Raw genomic sequence first — 20,723 nt, forward strand, 5'->3', positions numbered from 1 at the left:
GCACAAATGAAATGAACAAACATCAGTGTACGGGAACTGTTCATTTTGATTCTTTAAACAATATACTCTGTTTCCTTCTGGCCTCTTCTTGCCCCAGATATCATGGTTCCTTATATAACATATTTTTGTTTCTTTATTCTTTAAAAAATCATAAAATACTCCCTATGAATATTGAAGACTGAAAGGCAAAAATCAGGCCACTGATGTTAGAAGTACCCATGTAAGGAAACACTAAAAACATAAACTGCACCTATATTTATTTACAAGAGTCTTTGTCATCTCAAAAGCTGAACTTTCTCAAGTCATTTCTTTAGCTGCCAAATTAAAATGTTCAGGGAATAAAATTTTACTATATTTTAAAAATTAAGAATATACAGGGCATGCCATTTTCTTCAGAACCGGAAGACTAGAACAATTAAACAGATGTGAATGAAGCAGAAAGCTCCGGGCCAATACAGCTTTCACTTTCCTAAAAGGGACTATATGAAAAAGAGAAAAACTACTTTTGTCATTAATAAACTTCCGCAATTTGTCTTGATCACGTTATGGTATTATGAATGTGATAAATTTATAAAATCTAAGTAAAACAAAAGTCTTGGAGGCTAAAATATTCTTAATTTTTATAAAAATTTAAAAGCACCATTACAATAAATTTAATTCCTTACACCATGTTATCACAGAATATTACAAGAAATACCTATATTGCTGCTATCTTTATTCCATATATATCATTTTACCCCATTTATATTCCATTTACCTAATATTTATAGAGCAACTCTGTGAAAAGAAGGCACTGTCTGGGATATGAAGATTCAGGAATGAAGAAATAAAGTGCCCAGTTTCTTTACCAGAATATAAAACCAGCCTGTTAGAAAACATAACTATACTAGGATTTCTGAATAATGGTTGTAATACAAATCAACTTGTTAGAAAAATTAAATCACCCAATTTTCTTTTCTGATATTTTCATTACCTAAGAACTTCAAGAATTTTCATAAATGTGGTATACTCTGGACTGCTATGGTCACCATGGTAAAACACAGAAAACCAGCCCCACAAACACAAGATTATACAAAGTACACACAGACTGCTGGGAGGAATCTGGAGACCCTTGTGCACAAACGTGAGAGTCCAAAGTAAACACGTCGGTAAGTCTATTAGTGCCTTAATGCTACTCAGTCAAAAAGGATTTCCTCTGAACATTTCCAGACACATTTTCCTTCTGAGAAAAAAATACTAAAAATTTCACAAAAAAATACCTTACTGACCATTTAAAATTATTCGTAACATCATATAAGACCCAAATTCCAAAGCTTTGACGGGCCATATAAATTTATCAATTCAATCATACTTCTGTATTAATGAAAAAGATAAAATATAGCACACTCAATCACTTTTTGCCTAAGTCAACAAAAGAAACAACAGAAAAAAATACATTTGAAGATGTCAGAAAAGGGAAATCACAGTTATTACTGTTTTTAAGAGTGTTAATACAGATAAATATTTTACTATGGATACTAACATCTCTGGCCTTGTTGTAGGGCTCACTTATCAATTGTGAAATTAATGAGAAAACTATAATCTTCCAGCCTACACTGGGGTTTTCCATTCTCCTTCCAGAGTTTTTGGAGGACTAAGAAATGCTCAGTAACATGTACTTACACACACATACACACACACAACTACTTTATGAACTCTGGCAATTGCTTCAGTAATAAATGTCTAGCTAGTGTCCAGTGATCAGCAAATGTACTACATTTCAAAGAGGGATCTACTGAAGACCTAGAAATGGTAACACATGGGATATTTCAAGTATGGATTCCTAGGGCTCACCCCAAATTTAATGAATCAGAATCTATGGGTGTGGAGCCAGGGAATCAGAAACATTAATAAGCACCCCCAGAAAATTCTCATGTTCACTAAATCTTAAGAAACAATGAGAAAATCCTACAGCAGATACTAACTCCTCTACCATTTTTTAACTAATCAAAATTATTAATCAATAGCTGAAGCAGTCAGAAGGAGAGAAGGAACTTTTGTTATAAATATGCTTGTGTGTAGATATATTTTAAAGAATAGAAAGAGAATTAAACATAATTCCCATAGTATAAAGAAATATCAAATAGTGTTCTTTCCCCTTTCCATCTTATCTCACATATCAATACAGCCTTTTTAAAGGTGATGTAGGACTTCTTCCCTTTAAGATAACCTTTCATGTTCATGTTACGGAATTTAGTAACCAATTTTAATTTACATTAAGTATCTTAGAGACCAGGAAAAGAGAAGAGCACAGGATAATAATTTGCCACAGACTGAATCCTTATGTTCCACATCTATTTCGAGATGATCTTGCCTATACGAGGACTAGCCCCCCCAAAAAAGAAAAGAAAGAAAAAAATACAAGTGTAGATGGGTTTTTAATCTCCCCAGCATTGCAGCACCTGACTCATGCACTTTCTTCCCTAGAACTCTTATACCTACTTATACCCAGGCATGCCAAGGTCTACAAATTAAGAATAAGTTCCTTGGTTTCATTATATAATAGCCTCTTTTTAAAGTTTTTAAAGAGAGACAGTATTATCTTCATGAATTTTAAATAATTTTAAATATGCACTTAAGATACAAATAGTCAGCCCTGGCCAGGTAGCTCACAGTTGGTTAGCACACTGTCCCAATACATGAAGACTCACTCCTCGGTCAGGGCACATACAAGAACCAACCAACAAATGCATAAATAAGTGGAACAACAAATCAGTGTTTCTCTATCTCTCTCAAATCAATAAATTCTTTTTTTAAAAAAAGATACAAACGGAGATTAACCAGGACAGTTCAACTGGTCTCTGGCCAGTGCTCAGAGGAAGTCTGAACTTCAGTTACCATGACTACAAAATTCTGACTCAGTTCCTCTGAAGACTGGACATCCAGGTGGTGGTCACTAAAGAAAAAGCTCTAAATTCTACTTCTAACCCAGATGCTTATAGGTGAAAGCAGAGAAGACTTCTTCCTGTATTAGATTCAGTGCAACGCAACCAAAACAATAAATGGTGGGCTTTTGCTGTTTTTTACTACGAAGTGACACCTCTTACCATCCTCTCCACTCACATGAGCAAAAAAAGTAGTAAAAGCCCAGAAATTTGGAAGAGACCAAGGAGTATACAGTTAGAATGCAAGTTCAGCCCAATGATCCAACTAGGAAACAAGAAAAAATTCTAGGATCCCAGTAACATCAACACACAGTTTGCTACAATGCCTCCTAAGTAGTTCCTTACCTAACTAAGCCAGTAATGTGGGAATATGTGCACATATTAGCCATAAAAAACAATGACAGAATAGCTTCTCAGTTTGAAAATGTTCCTCTTTCAACATGATTCTATCTTTATTTTGCTTGGTACTATCAAATATACATGTAACAAGAAAAAAACTATTCCAAACAGTACAGCAGAGTATAAACTAAAATGACAAAGTTTATCTATTTCTCCAATCCTCCAAATCCCTTCCCCCAAGCCAAAGCAATGATTATTAATAGGCTTTTGGGGGGACATTCTTAGATAAAATTTCCGCTTATATATAAGCATGAATATAAAATGTTTAACTTTTTTTAACACAAAGAAGACTGTACTTAGATAGACTGATTTAAAACTTGTTTTTTTCCCTAAATGTCATGCTCCTATTTTGCCAGTTTTCATATTAGATAGTTACTATTTCTTCTTACTGACATAGACATTTTTTTTATATTTAGGAAAATTGTCCTTGACATGTGTGTTACAAATACACTTTTTACCAGGGTATGACTATTAATTTTATTTAAACAATGTTTTTTGCCATGTGTAATTTAAAATTGCATAAATTAAAATTTGATCCTATCTTAATGCTTTCTGGATTTTGTTCATTGCTTAGAAATTATTTTCTCATCTCCAAGATAATAAATGTACTGACCCTGTGAATTCTCCTAACACTTTTAAGTCTGTGCCATTTGTATTTCCATTGCCAATCTAGATTTGTTTCTGGGACACAGAAAAATGCAGGAAACCTAGTTTGGTTTGGTTTTTTCTTTTCCCCTCATTGAGCCAGCCAGTTTTTCCAAGACCACTTACTAAATAATCCATCTACTCTATCTACTGATAGGAACTTTCATCCTCCTCCTCATCATCCTCATCAGATACTAAATTCTCATTTCTATACAGGCCTAACAGAATTATCTCTTTTGTTTTATTACTTTGTCTATCCCTGCACAGGTACAAATTCTTCATTACTCTAGTTCTATTACATCTCTTAAATCCTACCAGGGCTCCCTCACTACACTTTTTCCTCTTGAATTCGCCATGCAATGCTCATTGTTTATTATCTACAAGAAACACAAAGTCCTTCTTAAACTTCTCTTAAATTTGGGAGGAATTATCATTCAGATTGCACTTAATTTATAAATTAAGTTAGAAAAGAACTCAGCTTTCCAATTTTGAGTCTGACCAGCCATTAGTTGTGAGAGGAGCTAGTTGGGTACTGCATGCCAAGCTTATTGAATAAGCTTATTTTATTTTAACATTTTATTTATTCATTTTTTAGAGAGGGGAAGGGAGGGAGCAAGAGGGAGAGAGAAACATCAGTGTGCAGTTGCCTCTCATGCACCCCTGACTGTGGACCTGGCCCACAGCCCAGCATGTGCCCCAACTAGGAATCGAACCAGCCACCCTTTGGTTCATAAGCCAGCATTCAATCCACTAAACCACACCAGCCAGGGCTGAATAAGCTTATTTTAATAATCACAACACCGCCCCCCCAACAACAAAAAAAACTATCTCAACTTAGGTGGTATCATTATTTTCATTTTATAGATGACCAAATTAAGGTTCAAAGAAGTTAAGCAACTTGTCCGAGGCCACAACCAATCAGCAAAGTAGCTGAGATTTTTATCTGTGCAATTTAAGGTCACATTTTGAATTGTAGTATATAATTAAAAATAGAGAGTGTCTTTCATTATTTCAACTGTCCTCCTCAAATGAATTTTTTAGATTTCTTCTTTTAGACCCTGCAAATTAACTGTTTAAGTTAATTTCTAGGTAAACTTAGTTGCTATTTTAAATGGGACCTCTTCTTCCATTATATTTCTAACTTGTTATTGTTTATATAAAAGAATACTATTGATTTTAAAACATTAACTTTGACAGTGTCCATCTTACAGAATTCTCTTATTGTCCCTAATAGTTTTTTCAGTTGATAAAGTTTTCCAATCATTTCACAAATAATTATAACTTCAATGTGTCCATTCCGATGTTATCTCTCAATGTCTAAATGAATCAGTTTTGCAACCCTTAATAATGGTATATTATATTACTCTGTTCATGTGCTACTAAATTCCATTTGTAATATTTACTTTATGACTACAGTCTGCATGAGATTAGTCTACAGTTTTCTTTGTATTTCTTTCAGAAGTTTATCATTATTGTTTTTGTTGATTTTACAGCTTTCCCTTCTTTTTCTATGCTTTGGAACAGTTTAAATAACATCAAAATCATCTTATCGTTTAAGATTAAAAGAATTCACCTCTGAAACTATCTGAATTTAGTGCCTTTTTTAACACTAAGTTTCTTCTTCCACAGCTAGTGTCTTATGTGTCTAGGTTCTCTGTCCTCTGGGGTCAATTTTGTTAATTTATATTTTCCTGTAAATAAAACCACTTGGATTTATTTTAAATGGTTCTGAGTAATTGTCTCACTTGCATACAAACTTTGCCTCACTAAATAGGAAATATATAAGCAAACATATAAATCAACATTATTGGAAAACACAGCAAGAATGAATTGAATGTATAAAAATTAGAGCAAGTTACTGGTATATAGGGTTTTTTTTTTTAATTAAGTACATGGGTTTTGGGGAAAGAACTCCTTTAAATAGAGCTTTATAAGTAGCAAAGTGCTGTTAGGATGTTCGTACCCAAAGAACTTAAGTAAAAGTGAGATGAAATCAAACTATGAACTTTTTGAAAAATATTTTTAAACGTTTAAAATATATTTCTTGCTACAAAGTGGAGAATGGTTTTCAATAACATAGTATATAAATATGTACTAAGTATTTAAGTAGGATATATATCAAAGTAAAAAATGACATTCTAATTTATTTTTAAGAAACAGTATTCAAACATTCAGTGAGCACGTACTAGAAGCTGGGCACTACGTCACAGACACAGAAATAGTGAAGACGCGATCCCTTGGCTCAAAAAACGTATACCCCTAACCTCTAGCTACCACATGACAAACTTAAAATAAATTCACAGCTATATATTAAAACCTCAGGAAATATAAATACCTCACTACAACTTTGCTTCACAACAAGCAAATATCAAACATCAAAAATAAAACATCAAACATATTTTCACTATTAACACTATTAGATATAATTTTAAAGTGATATCATATTTCTATATAAATTTTAAGTCCTGGCATCTCAAACTGGATATCTTTTCCCTTCCTATAATAAGGCTCTCAGTACAGAGAGAAGTCGAGAAAGGCTCTGAAACCCCAGCTTTGAAAAAAGTCAGAAAAAGACAAAGAAGCCCCCTTTCCACTGTTTAATTAAACTTTAATATAAGAAATAGGATATCAAAATTCATAAATGAATGAAGTATCATAATAAAAACAATCAGCTCACTTTGGAAAATGTTACATATCAAAAGGATCCTCTGACTTAGTATTATGTTAACAAATCAGCAATAAAAAGTTATTATTCATAATATTGTTCTTTGAAAGAATTGTATATATAAATACTTCAGAGACATAAACAATAAGAAAGGGGGAAGTGCTGTGATATGGTACAAACCTACCTGTGCACATGATTCTTCAGGTGTTTTGGCACTAACTGAATAAAGTGCTGGGAGATCTAGTCTGTGCACAGAGAACTTTTCTAGAGTATGCAAAAGTGCTGGAGCAAGGTGAGAAGTTTGACCTGAGCCTCGTTCTCCAGACAGCAATAGTCTTGGTCTATAAGAGGTTGGCTGATGATATGGTGACCTGTAATACATATAAGACATAATAATTATTTTGAAACCATACAGTCTGAAGACGAATATGAAGTATTAGGCAAGACAGTTATATTAAAAGAATGTAACTAAGTCCAAATTAATAGAATATCTGATTAAGTACAGTGAATCCCTTTTCATTAATCAGCTTTAAAATACTGATTTCTCTTACCATATTAATAACTAAGATACAAAAGTATAAAAATCTCTTCTAAAGAAGTAAAAATATGTGGGTATCATACCACATACGTGAACTTGGAAAATGCTTCAATCACTAAGTGTGAGTCAGTTATTATCAATAATTATCCATGGTCAAATGTTAAGAATCCCACTTCTCCAATAAAAAGGTACATCTGAAGAATACCCAAAATGTAGCACTTTTTTAAAAAAATGGTTAAAATGTTAAATTTCATGTATTTTAAACCATAATTTTTTTAAATAGAAAAAAATGTAAGAATTTTTCAGTGGCAGCAAATTTTCTTTTAGGCCAGTAAAACCTGTTTTTGCCCTAATACATGACATTTAACCCCCTACACCAGAGAAGGTAAATGTAAGAAATATATACTGATGAAACTCAAATAAATGAAATAAATTTTATATATGATCACTATAGATAACTGATAGAATTCTAAGCAGTGAGATAAGAATAAAGCAAATAAATAGAATTAATGGAAAGAAATAGGGAAAACAATGCTACCTGTAAAGGATGATTATACACTAGAAAGTCTAAGAGAATGACCTAGTAACTGTCAAACTCTACCAGCAACATACTAAGACAAAAAATGGAAATAGAGCCCTGGCTGGTGTAGCTCAGTGGATTGAGTGAGGGCCTGCAAACCAAAGGGTTGACTCCCAGTCAGGGCACATGCCTGGGTTGCAGGCCAGGTCCTCAGTAGGAGTGGCACGAGAGGCAACCACACATCAATGTTTCTCTCGCTTTCTTTCTCCTTCCCTTCCCTTCTCTCTAAAAATAAATAAATAAACTTTTTAAAAAACCAACACTACTTAAAAAAAATGGAAATAGAGAAATCAAAGACTTCCAAAACACCATCAAGAACCTATATAAAAAAGGAAAGAAGATCCTATTTATAACTGCAAAAATACAAACAGCAAAAGAACAAATATTAAAGAAAGTATAAAACTGTAGAGGACATAATATGAGCCTGACTATAAACAAGTCAATTCTTTCTGATGCCTTTATAGTTAACTAAAGTTAAATAAATATATATATTTTATAATATTTTATTTTATACATTTAAAATTTCAAATCAAAATCCCAAAAGAATCTGAGAGAGGGAGATTTAAAACTTATACACAACATTATCTAAAAGAATAATCAAGAAAATTTTGAAAAAATATGTTAGCTCCAATCTCAGAATATTTAAAACTGTTTTAGGAATAAGCACTTCATAAAAACATCTTGTTTTACTTTCTTAACAATTCTATGAAATATATAGTTTCCACCTATTAAACATATGAAGAAACCAAGACTCAGAGAGGTCATGTATAAGACTGTTCAACTGATTTCAATTTCTCGTGCAGATCCATACAATCACAAAGCCTAGGCATCATCACGTTAAGATGTCTTCTACTTTAACGGAAACATTATAGACCAGAAGAACAAAATAGAATGTAGAATACATTAAAAAAAGAAATGCAGATCAATGGAAGATAATAGGCAACCCAGAAAACAAAGCATAAAAACTGAAATAAAGCATAAAAAATAAATGTAACAGGGATGAATTATAAAATAAATGTTTAAAATAGGGAGATTCAACATGTTCTTCCTCTCAGTGCTCTCCCTCTCAGGAGCAGCTACCAACTTCTTAATACAATTTATTTCAAAATGAGGATGCTCTGGGGATTCCAGCCCACCCCTACTTTGGAAGAATCAGTAATAGCCTCTTAGTTTCAGTCTCAGATTCTCATTTCCATGGCTCCCTTAGATCAAGCAGGGACCACATACTTGTCAGCAGGAAGCAGTTACTGAAGACTGACTGTCCCCCTCATCATCCCTAAAAGATTTCAGAGATGGAAGCCTCTGACGGGAAAATGAGACAAGCCGGAGAGCCAGGACAAGTGAAACAGGGAAACTGAGATAGCTAAATGGCCAAACAGTACATACACCTAGTAAATTACAAAATCCTATCTTCCCTAATCAAGAACACTTAGAATAGTTTACACTTCTCCCAACCAAAGGGTAAATAGCTTATATCACCCTACTCAGGATATAGATGACAGAAAACCAATTAATGCCAAGTATACCCAAGGATGGATAAAGTCAAGGGAAATAATCTCATTTTGGCACATCAGCATAAAGCTGATGAATATTCTATTGAAATCCTTCCAGACCTCTCCTAAGCTCCCAGCCTTTAAAACCCTCAAGAAGGACCCAGAACGTGCTCTCTCTTAAGAGCATGTCTGCTCCTTTTCCTTCCCCCTCTTTCTAAATAAACTTTCTCTTCTAATTTGAAAACAAAATAGAGAGGACTCAGATCTTCATTTTGAAAAACAAGTAAAATTAATTCTAACACAGAAATAAATATGAAAAAATTCATTTATTTAATTCATAAAAATCTCTAAACTTTTCTGACTCAAAAATTACAACCTTAACCAAATGGCAAACAACCAAATGAGACCAGAAATTTTCCCTGCATAAAAAGCTGATGTGCACAGTGTTAACAAAAAAATACCTTCAAGGGGAAAAGACATAAGCAGCAATTTAAAGAAAAGATATCAATAGATAACATTTTTCAAAAGGTTCATTCATTCAACAACTGTAGAATGCTTCCTATGCTGAATGCCTTGGCCCTAGTAATCCAAAAATACCACTTTTATCAGAGATCATAACTGAATGATATTTAGTGAAAAAAGGAGTAGTATTATACAAACTACTGTAATACAGTGTACTTAATAAGCAGCACTGTTTAAGTGTAGGGTCTATGAGAAACTCCAACTACAAACTCATAGAAGGCTTTCATGGAACAGTGTTACTGAAACATAAACCCAGCAGACTGGAGGCAGAGAAGATAAATTCCAAGAAATAAAAACAGGATGTACAAAGCACCAGTGGCTAAAAAGGCCTTGGTCCTCTGGTCTAACAGATATAGCTCATATATCCAGCTTCTTTTAAGGTTTTAGGGCAATAGAGTAAAGGTACTGGGGAGTTACAGAAGGGAAGCAGAAAGGAGAATCTGACTATGAAAGGCTATGAAGGACTTTGTTAAGCCATGTTAAAAATTAGAATGTTCACTGAAGACAATGAGAAAGTATTAAGATGCTTATACAGAGGGAATGACAGCTGTTCATCTAACGATGTTTTTAGAAGATAATTCTAGCTCAGTATATCAGTACAGGTAGGGCTTTTGAAAAAAAGGCAAAACAGAGGACTTCCGCCAAGATGGAGGCATAGGTGGATGTGCCGTGCCTTCTCACACAACCAAGTTTAGAGACAACTAAATATTAGCAACAGAAAACACAGCCAGAACACGGAAAATTGAACTTTTCGGAAGTCCGTTAACAACAAATTCTTCAGCCTGACCAGTAAGGGGCGAAACCAGCGGCTGGTGAAGCGGGATTGCACAGGAGGTCTCGGTCAGACGGGCTCAGGCGCGGAATCCAGACGCGGAATCCAGGCGCAGGGTTGGACCTAGTGAGCGACCGAGCGAGCAACCAGGCGAGCGACCGCGGGGGAGACAGCGGGGCAGCGGGGCTGCGTGTTGACTGAGGTCGCGCATTTGTGCGCGGGTGGACAGGTGAGGGAGTGGGCGGTTGGACCTGGCCGGCAGGTCCCCACGGCAAGCGGCAGTGGAGGGCGCCGCCATTTCCCTGCTCTGACCCCACCTCCACATACAGCGTCATAACCCAGCGACTCTGAGTGGCCCGGACCTGGTGAACCACCTAAGGCGCTGCTCCTCCGCACCCAGCTGTGAGAAACAGCAGAGGGGGCCGCCATTTCCCCGCTCTGACCACGCCCCCACATACAGCGTCACAACCCAGCGACCTGGGAATCCAAGGCGCCGCTTCTCACACTTAAAGGGCCAGAACAGACCAAAAATGTCGCAGGAAGACCTCAAAGCCCCAGAGATAAATCTAAGCGACGAAGAAATAGCAAAACTCACAGACACACAGTTTAAAACATTGGTGATCAGGATCCTCACAGAACTGGTTGATTATACCGACAAATTAGACAAATATATGAAGGCGAAACTAATTGAAATGAATGGAATTGCACAGGACACCAATAGCAATGAAAAGGAAACGGACTCAGATCAATGGAGTGGACCAGAAGAAAGCAAATAATGGCCAAACAGAAAAGAGTCAAGAAGCAAGAATTCAAAGAAATGAGGAGAGTCTTAGGAACCTCCAGGACATCTTTAAACGCTCCAACATCCGAATTATAGGGGTACCAGAAGGGGGAAAGGCACAACCACCAGTTGAAAAATTATTTGAACAAATAATAAAGGAGAATTTCCCCAATCTGGCAAAGGAAATAGACTTCCAGGAAATCCAAGAAGCTCAGAGAGTACCAAAGAAGTTGGACCCAAGAAGGAACACACCAAGGCACATCATAATTACATTAGCCAAAATTAAAATGAAGGAGAGAATCCTAGAAGCAGCAAGAGCTAAGGGGACAATCACCTATAAAGGAGTCCCCATCAGACTGTCAGCAGATTTCTCAAAAGAGACCTTACAGGCAAGAAGGGGCTGGAAAGAGGTATTCCAAGTCATGAAATCTAAAGACCTACATCCAAGATTGCTCTATCCAGCAAAACTTTCATTTAAAAATGGAAGGACAGATAAAGTGCTTCTCAGATAAGATCAAATTCAAGGAGTTCATCATCACCAAGCCCTTATTATATGAAATGTTAAAGGGACTTATCTAAGAAAAAGAAGTTAAAGAAACATGAACAGTGAAAGGACAACAAACTCACAGTTATTAACAACCACACCTAAAACGAAAGCAAACTAAAAGGACAGCTAGATCAGGAGTGGAAACATAGAAATGAAGATCTCAAGGAGGGTTAGCAACAGGGGAGTGGGAGGAAGAGAAGGGGGGAGAAGGTACAGAAAATAAGTAGCATAGAAAATAGAAGTAGATAGAAGATAGATGGGGGGGCAAGAATAGCATGGGAAATATAGAATCTAAAGGAATTGAGACACATGGTCATAAACTAAAGGGGGGGTAATGGTGGGGATGGGGGGTAGGGTGGAGGGGAATGAAGGGGGGAATAGAACAACTGTAACAGCATAATCAATAAAAATTTTTTTAAAAAATAAAATAAAAAAAAAAAGAAAAAAAGGCAAAACAGGAACAAATATGACCAGTTAGTGGTTTGCTGTAATAACCCAAGCATGAAATGTTAATGACAGTCTAGACAAGTAGTGTCAGGTGAGAAGGAACAACCTAAGATTGTTGGGAACTGCTCTGCCTGGTTTCAGGAGTTGTAACTGCCCCCCGTGGCTAAGGCTGAGTGAGAGACCTCCGGAATGCAAGCCACTAAGGAGACAAAGCTTGTCTCTGGCAGCAAGCACTGATTCTGCTTCTCCCCAGTCCTCAATGCTTGGTCGGTTAGTCAGAGATGGGTAAGACCCCTCAGAGGGGGGGCAACCTAAGCCAGACACGATCACTTGGGAGGCCATATGGAAGGACTCAGGGGGCTGCAACAAAGAGGGAGTGATGGACCTTGCCCCCAGCTACTCTGACATAGCTCAAGTACCCATTTCCATCCGGGAGAAGCACTTCCTGCCTCTAATCCACTTAAGCCTAAAAACCTATGATGGGGGAGGTGGTACAGCCTCTTGCCAGCTAGAGTGGAATCCAGGGTGATTGGGCATAAGAAAGAATTCACAAAGTCCTGTGAAGGCTGCTTTGCTAAGAGTGTTTTCATTCATATGATAAGGGTCCAAGCAGGAAATGAGTATGTCTCCCAAAGTTTTTGCAACCCCCTTACCCAACAGACACTGACTCAGACTAAGCCCTCAGATTTCTTTGAAATGTTATCTACTGTTTGATCCTTACCACCTGTATTCCTGTGTATTACAATCCAACAAAAGCCATTGAAGAAGGGGCTCTTGGCTTTTCTCCTCTGAGAGATTGGCCACCTCTCCTCCCCAAGCAGATCATGTCTTGGTAGTTTCACCTTCATCCATGGCACACAGGGGGACTTTGCGGGCCCCCACATAAGATGTTTCTTATTTTATTTAGTCAGGATGTGGTCCCTGACTAGATACAGAAGGGAAGAAGAGGAAGCTGAGGATGACATCCACTTCTAGTTAGGACAACCAAAATAATGGCAGCTCATAGGATTCACAGGAAGAGAAGGGGGGGCACAGTTCAGTATATACTAAAAGATCTAAGGCACACAAAAAGGAGATAGGCAGCTGAACAGGGTCTAAAGCTTAAGAGTGATCTAGGCTTGAGAAAGATTTAGTAGTTATTAACAGATGAAAAATTATGAAAATGTAAATAATGAGAAATGGGTTTTACATGTTAGAGTGATAAATTAAAAATTAGTTTTAATACCCATTTTATTAGTAGATGGTGGGAAAAGTATAATTTTCTAAAATTAAATTTGGCAACTATGTCAAATATATACCAAAATGCATAACCAAGATATCTGCAATTCACCTTATTCCCAAGAACTCCCTTACCTCTTAGCATTCTCTACATTTTGTTCATAGTCCTTGTCTTCTAACATTTTATCTATTACATTTATTGCATTACTGTCTGTCTCCATCTAAAATGTAAGCTGAATGAGAACCCATAGCCCATCTTGCTCACTGATATATTGTACGTACATAGGACAATGTCTGGCACATGATGGGCACTTTGACAAAATAACTGAATTAATTAATTAATATGTGAAACAACAAGTGAATGATTCAAATAAACATGAAGATGGTATTTTCATATATTTGGTTGTTAAAGATTTAAAAGGTCAAACCGTGCTCTGAATTGACAAGGATATAAAAAAAATAATACTCTCATACTTTAGTGATGAAAATGAAGTTGGTACAACCTTTCCCAAAGCCAAACCAAATCAAATCAATTTTAAAAACTAGTACAGAGCTTATTAAAGGCAATTTAACAACTTGTATCAAGTTTTTAAATGTATATATACCCTTTGACACAGTAACCAGAGTTTTTAAAATTTCCTCTAAGTTCTAAATCAGGTAATGGTATAAAAGTATCCTGGATTCTTAGTCCTGGATGGCTGGCTCATTTGGTTGGAACATCATTCTGTATACCAAAAGGCTATGGGTTCAGTTCCCACTCAGGGTACATACCTAGGTTGTGGATTTGATCCCCAGTCAAGGTGTGTACAGGAGCCAAATGTTCGATGTTTCTCACATCAATGTTTTTCCCTCTCTCTCTCTCTCTCAAAATCAATAAACATATCCTCAAGTGAGGATAAAAAAATAAGACGAAACATGTATACTTAGAAATATGTCTATCACAGCACTGTTTTATAAAAGGAGAAAAATTGAAAACTTCAATTTTTATCAGTAAGGTTATATAAATAAAGGAACATCCAAAAAATAAAGTACTGTGTAGCTATTTTAAAAGAATGATATCAAACATATTCTGACATGAAATAACAATCTCAACATAGTGGATAAAAAAGATATATTAAAAAACTTAAAAGGAGGATACAATTTCTACAAAATAGTATGTGGATCTGTCTATATGTATAGAAAGAATATGGAAGTATGGTCACCAAAACTTGAACAAATATTACCTTCAGATGCTTGGGCTTTAATTTTTATTTTCTTCTTTATGCTCTTCTTTATTACTCGAATTTTCTACAGAGTATATCATCTTTCTAATTAAGAAAAACAAAGCTATTTTCATTTGGAAAACCTTGGAAGGCTGTGTTTCTAATCCCCTTATGGTAATAAACAATAAGAAAGAAAACTTATTTTCCATCATAAGGGTTCTCTGCCAGACTGATAGACCTTAAATATCTTTACTTATATTTTATCTTAAATCTAAATAAAAGGTTTCATCATTGTTTTAGGAAATTATTCCCAGAAACAGAAACCTACCAGCAAAACCAAGCTCGTGTTACTGGAGACCAGCATTAAAGTCATGCTTTCTGTATGTCTAGGTCTGGGAGGCCAACGCCGGGAGCCAAATCAACCCAAATCATACAACAACAAAAAGTGTAGCTCTTACTAAAGGTCTGTATTCTAAAGTGTTTATTTCTTAGAAAGTGTAAAAAATATTACTGTCCAACCTATCCAAAAAAGCAATAGATTTTCCTATATACCCACTAAGCTCAGAAATGAATTTGGAAACCACATAGTATAAGAGAGAGAAATAAAGTATGGGTCCTGGTTCTGCCACCTGCTAGCGGCAGGATCATGGACAACTTACTTAGTGTTTCAGTTTCATTGTCTATAAGATCACGATACTACAAATTAGCTATGTGATTATTTATATATGAATTATCACATATAAAGCTCCAAGGTTTATATCATGTACTATACCACACATCTAGTTTGTAATGAACATCAGACTCTAACTCCTACCCCTGCATACTCAAAAACACGGCAAATGTCAATGATTCTCCTGTGAAGCCCCCCTGGGCTTCCCAATGAAAGCTTCTTAGTTCTGTTTTCATAACACTTTAGCCATATCACGTTTGTCACGTAATAACAAGAACTTCTCCAGAGTAAGAACTACATTACATCTTAATCACGCTTATGCATTCAACACCTAGGACAGTGCCTACCACAGAGTAAACACATAAAAATTGGCAGAGTAGGTAAACAAGTAAATAAATTAAAGTTATCAAAACATCTACAACACAAAAAGCTTATTCCAGGATATAGCTGCCTCAAAGTCAATTCAGAACTAGAAAGCTTAAGGAAGCTAATTTAAGCCAATATCAGGAAGGCTAAAACAAACAAAATGAGGTATACCAGTGACACTCATTAAATCACTGGCAGAGAAAGTTCTTAGTAAAAAGTCAAACTCAAAATTACATGTGAAGTTTTCTCACATCAAAATCTATTTCTGTACACAATACTGAAAACCTTATAAAATTGGAACATAAATCTTTTGACAGTTTCTTAGCTCTGCATTCATATATTTCAAATCTAAATAACTAAAACTGTCAAAACAAATAACACACACAAACACACAAACACACATGCTATCCAGGTGGGGAAAACAATGACTATTTGGCTTTCCCTTAATCATCAATGAAACAGATCTGTAAAATTACTAAAATAGTCTAAGAAAACTTCCCAAAGGGCAAAAAAGAAAAACCCTGCAGTAAAAGAAAAAGTTTCTAAGAGAAGAGCTTGATGTTAAAGAAAAATAAATGAAAGTAATTTAGTATCATTGTTTAATGAAAAACAAACGAGTTATCAATGCAAATAATCAAATTAACATCTTACCAAAATCTACATGTGAGAAACTTCAAGTTGTTCAAAATATGTCAAAAGGAAAAGTACTTAAAAGTATACCCAATCCAACATTTTCAGTATAAATGTGATTAGACCTACCTGACCGGAGCATTACAGTCCTTTAACTTTCATGATAATTATGTAAATGCAAGTGATGATGCTATTAATATTTGAAAGCTATCTGGTCCCTTAATTTAGTCCCTTAGATTAGCAATAAAATTGTTTACCTGTTAAAGTACACAGCATAAGCTGCTTTAATATAGTTCAGAGATTTTCAACCTTTTTCATTTCATGACACACACAAACTACTAAAACTCTACAGTACACCGAAAAATATGTATATATTTTTTGCCAATCTGACAAAAAAAAAGGTAGAATTTTGATTCATTCACACTGGATGGCTATTGTTGTGTTGGCTGTTGTCATTTTCTTATTTGACAATCTAAGGGAAGAGATCAGTGCTCCTCACTAAAAGTCAGGTATTGCATGTTTTAAAAATTCTTGTGGCACACCAGTTGAAAATCACTGATATAGATAAAGGTGAATGTAAATAGAAACACCATAACACCTAAATTAAGAAAGTGTAAACTAATGGGAATTTGGAGAATCAGAAATTATTTTTTTAATAACTGTGCAATTTCTAATCCAAAATCTTTTTAGTACCCTTAGAGTCCCTAAAATATCATCCAAATCTTATTATAAATTACAATATTTCCAACCGTGATAAATATTTCACTTCTATTCATTATAGTTCAAATAAAAAGCAATAAAACTGGGCATATGAGTTGATTTTCTAAAGGTAACCCTTCCTTCCACCCTCATTTAAATAAAAATCACACAATCAGTTGAGGAAAAAAATCATTCCAGTTGACAAAAAAAACAATGTATTACAACACACACAAAATATATATATATATATATGCACAGTAATTGTTCCAGAATTGAAACACCCAAACAGAAAATCAAAGTTCTCAAGGTTAGAAACATAAGTGAAACTATACCATAATTGTAGCCATAAAGTAGTAAAAATCATGCTAACTGGAAAGAAATTTGATATAAATTACTTACATTGTAAAATGAAGGTAGGATTTATGTACAGCAGCAGCTGATGACTGTTTCTTTGGTGATCCTGAGTGACAACTGGACTCAAAAATTGATAAAGCATTCTCATCTTCACTATCATCTAAAATTAGAGTATCTATATCTGTTCAAAGAAAAAAAAATCACAAAGACTGAGGCTTATAAAGTCCTTTAATATTAGTCAGTTAGCTCTACAAAAACTAAAAACAATTGGTTTAAAAATCACAGCCCTCGCTGGTATAGCTCAGTGGATTGAGCACAGGCCTGTGAACCAGAGGATCACGGTTCAATTACCAATCAGGGTACATGCCTGGGTTGCAGGCCAGTTCCCTGCAGGCCAGTTCCCAGCAGGGGACGCACTAGAGGCAACCATACATTGATGTTTCTCTCCCTCTCTCCTTCCCCTCTAAAGATAAATAAAATCTTTAAAAAAAAAAATTAAATGATATTAACTAATTATCAAATAATACAGATTGAGCAGGCAAATTGACAAACTAAATGTTTTGAATAATTTATAAGTAAAACAAATGTAATTCTTTCACCTTTACAAATTACTTAAGTGTTACAAGATGTAATTTAGGAGATTTCACTGATCACAAGATGACTACAAAAGAAATGGCACTCTCATAAAATAGCCAGCCACTTACTAAAGGTCTCTAAGTTAATTTTTACCAAAACCAGTACATTTCATCTAAGATATCTGGTATAATTAATAGGGCACTTGACCCAGAACCAACATATCCAGACCACACCGGGATGACCTAGTTAGCTGCACAAGTGGCAAACAGCAGAGGGAGATCTGGGCAAGCACCAGACCCCACTAGAGCAGATGCTGCTTTGTGGGATCAGCCCCCGCACAGCAGTAAATTACCACCAGAGGGCTCACAAAACCCACACAAGGGGGCATTCCCGGAGCACCCAGCTCAGTTAATCAAAGAGATTGCACCACTGAGCCACAGGACACCTACTACACAAGGCCACTCTACTGAGACATAACAGATCTACCCAATACACAGAAACAAATACAAAGAAGCAGCCAAAATGGGGAGACAAAGGAATATGCTGTAAATGAAAGAACACAAGAAACCCCCCCCAAAAGCTTAGAGCACCGGAGTTATGGCCAGTTCTTACAAAAGTGACATTGAACAAACTGACCCTTATTTTTTTACATGGTACACACACTCATACTCATGTACACCTTTTTCAAGGAAAACCTACACTAGCTGAGAAAGGAGTCTGGAATTCAGTGGAAACAAAGACAATCTTTAAAACGAACTCAAGTAACATTTGTCTCTCTATGTGGGTCTTATTACTGTTCAATAGACTAACAGAAACTGAAATCCCTATTGAGAGTTTACTTAAAAATTTACCTGGACTACAACCGAAATGTTAATAGCTGAACTTCACACATACCTAACAAAAGTGCCATCAATTCATTCAATAAAAACCAGTGCTACATGTGTAGGAGAAATGGGGAAAAAATTAAGATTCACAGAAATCGTACCCTTCCCTCCCAAAAAAGGGGGAAAAAGTATACTTTTTAAAATAAGACACTGATTTATGCTGGCAGATGTGGATTTTCGTGACTTTTAAATGCTAAATATTTGCCCTGGCTAGTGTGGCTCAGTGAATTCAGTGCCAGCCTGCAAACTAAAGGGTTGTCAGTTCAATTCCAAGTTAAGGCATATGCCTGGGTTGTGGGCCAGGTCCCCAGTAGGGGGCGTGCAATAGGCAACCATGCACTGATGTTCCCCTCCCTCTCTTTGTCCCTCCTTACTTTTCATTCTAAAAGTAAATAAATAAAATATTTTTTTAAAATAGAAGCTAAATGTTTAGCAAAACTAATATTGTAAAAGTCAACCTGAAAAATAATGATCTTTTGAGTGATAATTTCATACACAAGAAAAGTAATACTTGTCTAAGAAAAATATTAAAACTCCAAAACAAACCAGAATATATGTAAATAACTAAAAAATTCTTATTAATCAAATAAAATTATGTCTTTCTCCATAGTACATAAAGAAAAATTTGAAGTAAAGCACACTCTGTACTTATGAAAAAATTTGTGAGAAAAAGATAATAATGCTGTAAAAAATGCTCAAATGGAAATAAAACAGCTATATAATCTCTCAGAAGGGAATGTAAGATTCTTATGATTTTCAAAAGGGAATGTAAGTTTTTAAAAAATTAAAAAATCTGGGAAAATACATATCCTCAGTTATGAAAACCTAAGATAAAAAATGTATGATTTATGGCAAAGTTCCTGGCTCAAACATAATAAAATACATATTCCCTTCCCTATTTGACTAATTTAAGAAATGGAGTAATCCATGTGACAGTTCATGAGAATCCATCCCTAAAAAATAAAGTTTCCAAAAAATAAATATAGAACAGCAAGATTCACTGAATATTGATGGTTTTTACTATATATGGTATTATCAGTGTTAGTATAATTCACTGAACAATTTTCTATTTGGTACAGACCACATGCTAAACAGGGTAATAGGAACTGGGAAATGAAGATAATTAAAAAACACATTACTTTTCCCTCAAAGTTCATGTGCCTTACTATTATTAGCATATTAACCTAAAGTCTTCCTCTAAATGAGTGAGATTTTTAAAGGCAGCTTTCTGTTTTTTATCTCAGGTCAAAACTACAATCCTGAAACTAGAATTCCATACCTTTCCTAAGCAGGTCTAATTTACTCCCTCACTAAAAATTTACTCCATTAGCTCAGCAAACTGCAGACTGCCCTGCCAATCACAACAAAATATATTTGGTGAGTAGTTTCCCTCTAGCACCACTCTCCAGGGCCTGGGCCCTGGAGTCAGGGTTCCTGGGTTTGTGTAAGCACTAGAACATGATGAATGACCCTCTGTAAATGACTACCTTCTTTAGTCACTCAGTTTCCTCTTTTATAAAATAAGAGTACTTACACCACAGAATTGTTATGAGGATTAATAAATGACAATTTATGCAAGGGCTTTATAATAATAAAATAAATGTAAGCCATTGTTAGTGTAGTCAACTTCTCAAAAGATTATAATACTCCTATATTAGGATAGTCAGAACGTCCCAAGAGCAAATAAACAGAAGAACATTCATTTGTTCTTTTTATAAACATTCACTAGGCAACTATACCATATGCTAGGCAACATGCCAGGCCTGGAGTACACAGCTGTAAATGACGAAGATGTATTTTCTAAATTCATG

The 20,723-nt window shown here is 35.3% G+C and overlaps 1 protein-coding gene across 4 annotated transcripts in view; it reads right to left on the reverse strand.

The window, feature by feature from the left end:
• Window positions 1-20,723, reverse strand: part of ATAD2B (ATPase family AAA domain containing 2B) — a 137,828-nt gene that overhangs the window by 43,978 nt on the left and 73,127 nt on the right. For all 4 annotated transcript variants that reach the window (XM_037143416.2, XM_037143415.2, XM_037143414.2 and 1 more), the window contains exons 17-18: window positions 17,498-17,633; window positions 6,818-7,004 (exon numbers count right to left, since the gene is read on the reverse strand). In XM_037143416.2, the coding sequence (XP_036999311.2) occupies window positions 6,818-7,004; window positions 17,498-17,633 (323 nt within the window). The remainder of the gene's footprint in view (window positions 1-6,817; window positions 7,005-17,497; window positions 17,634-20,723) is intronic.

The sequence above is a fragment of the Artibeus jamaicensis genome, unplaced genomic scaffold, assembly GCF_021234435.1.
Source record: "Artibeus jamaicensis isolate MK-2021 breed Jamaican fruit bat unplaced genomic scaffold, CSHL_Jam_final contig_465, whole genome shotgun sequence".
Lineage (NCBI taxonomy): Eukaryota > Metazoa > Chordata > Mammalia > Chiroptera > Phyllostomidae > Artibeus > Artibeus jamaicensis.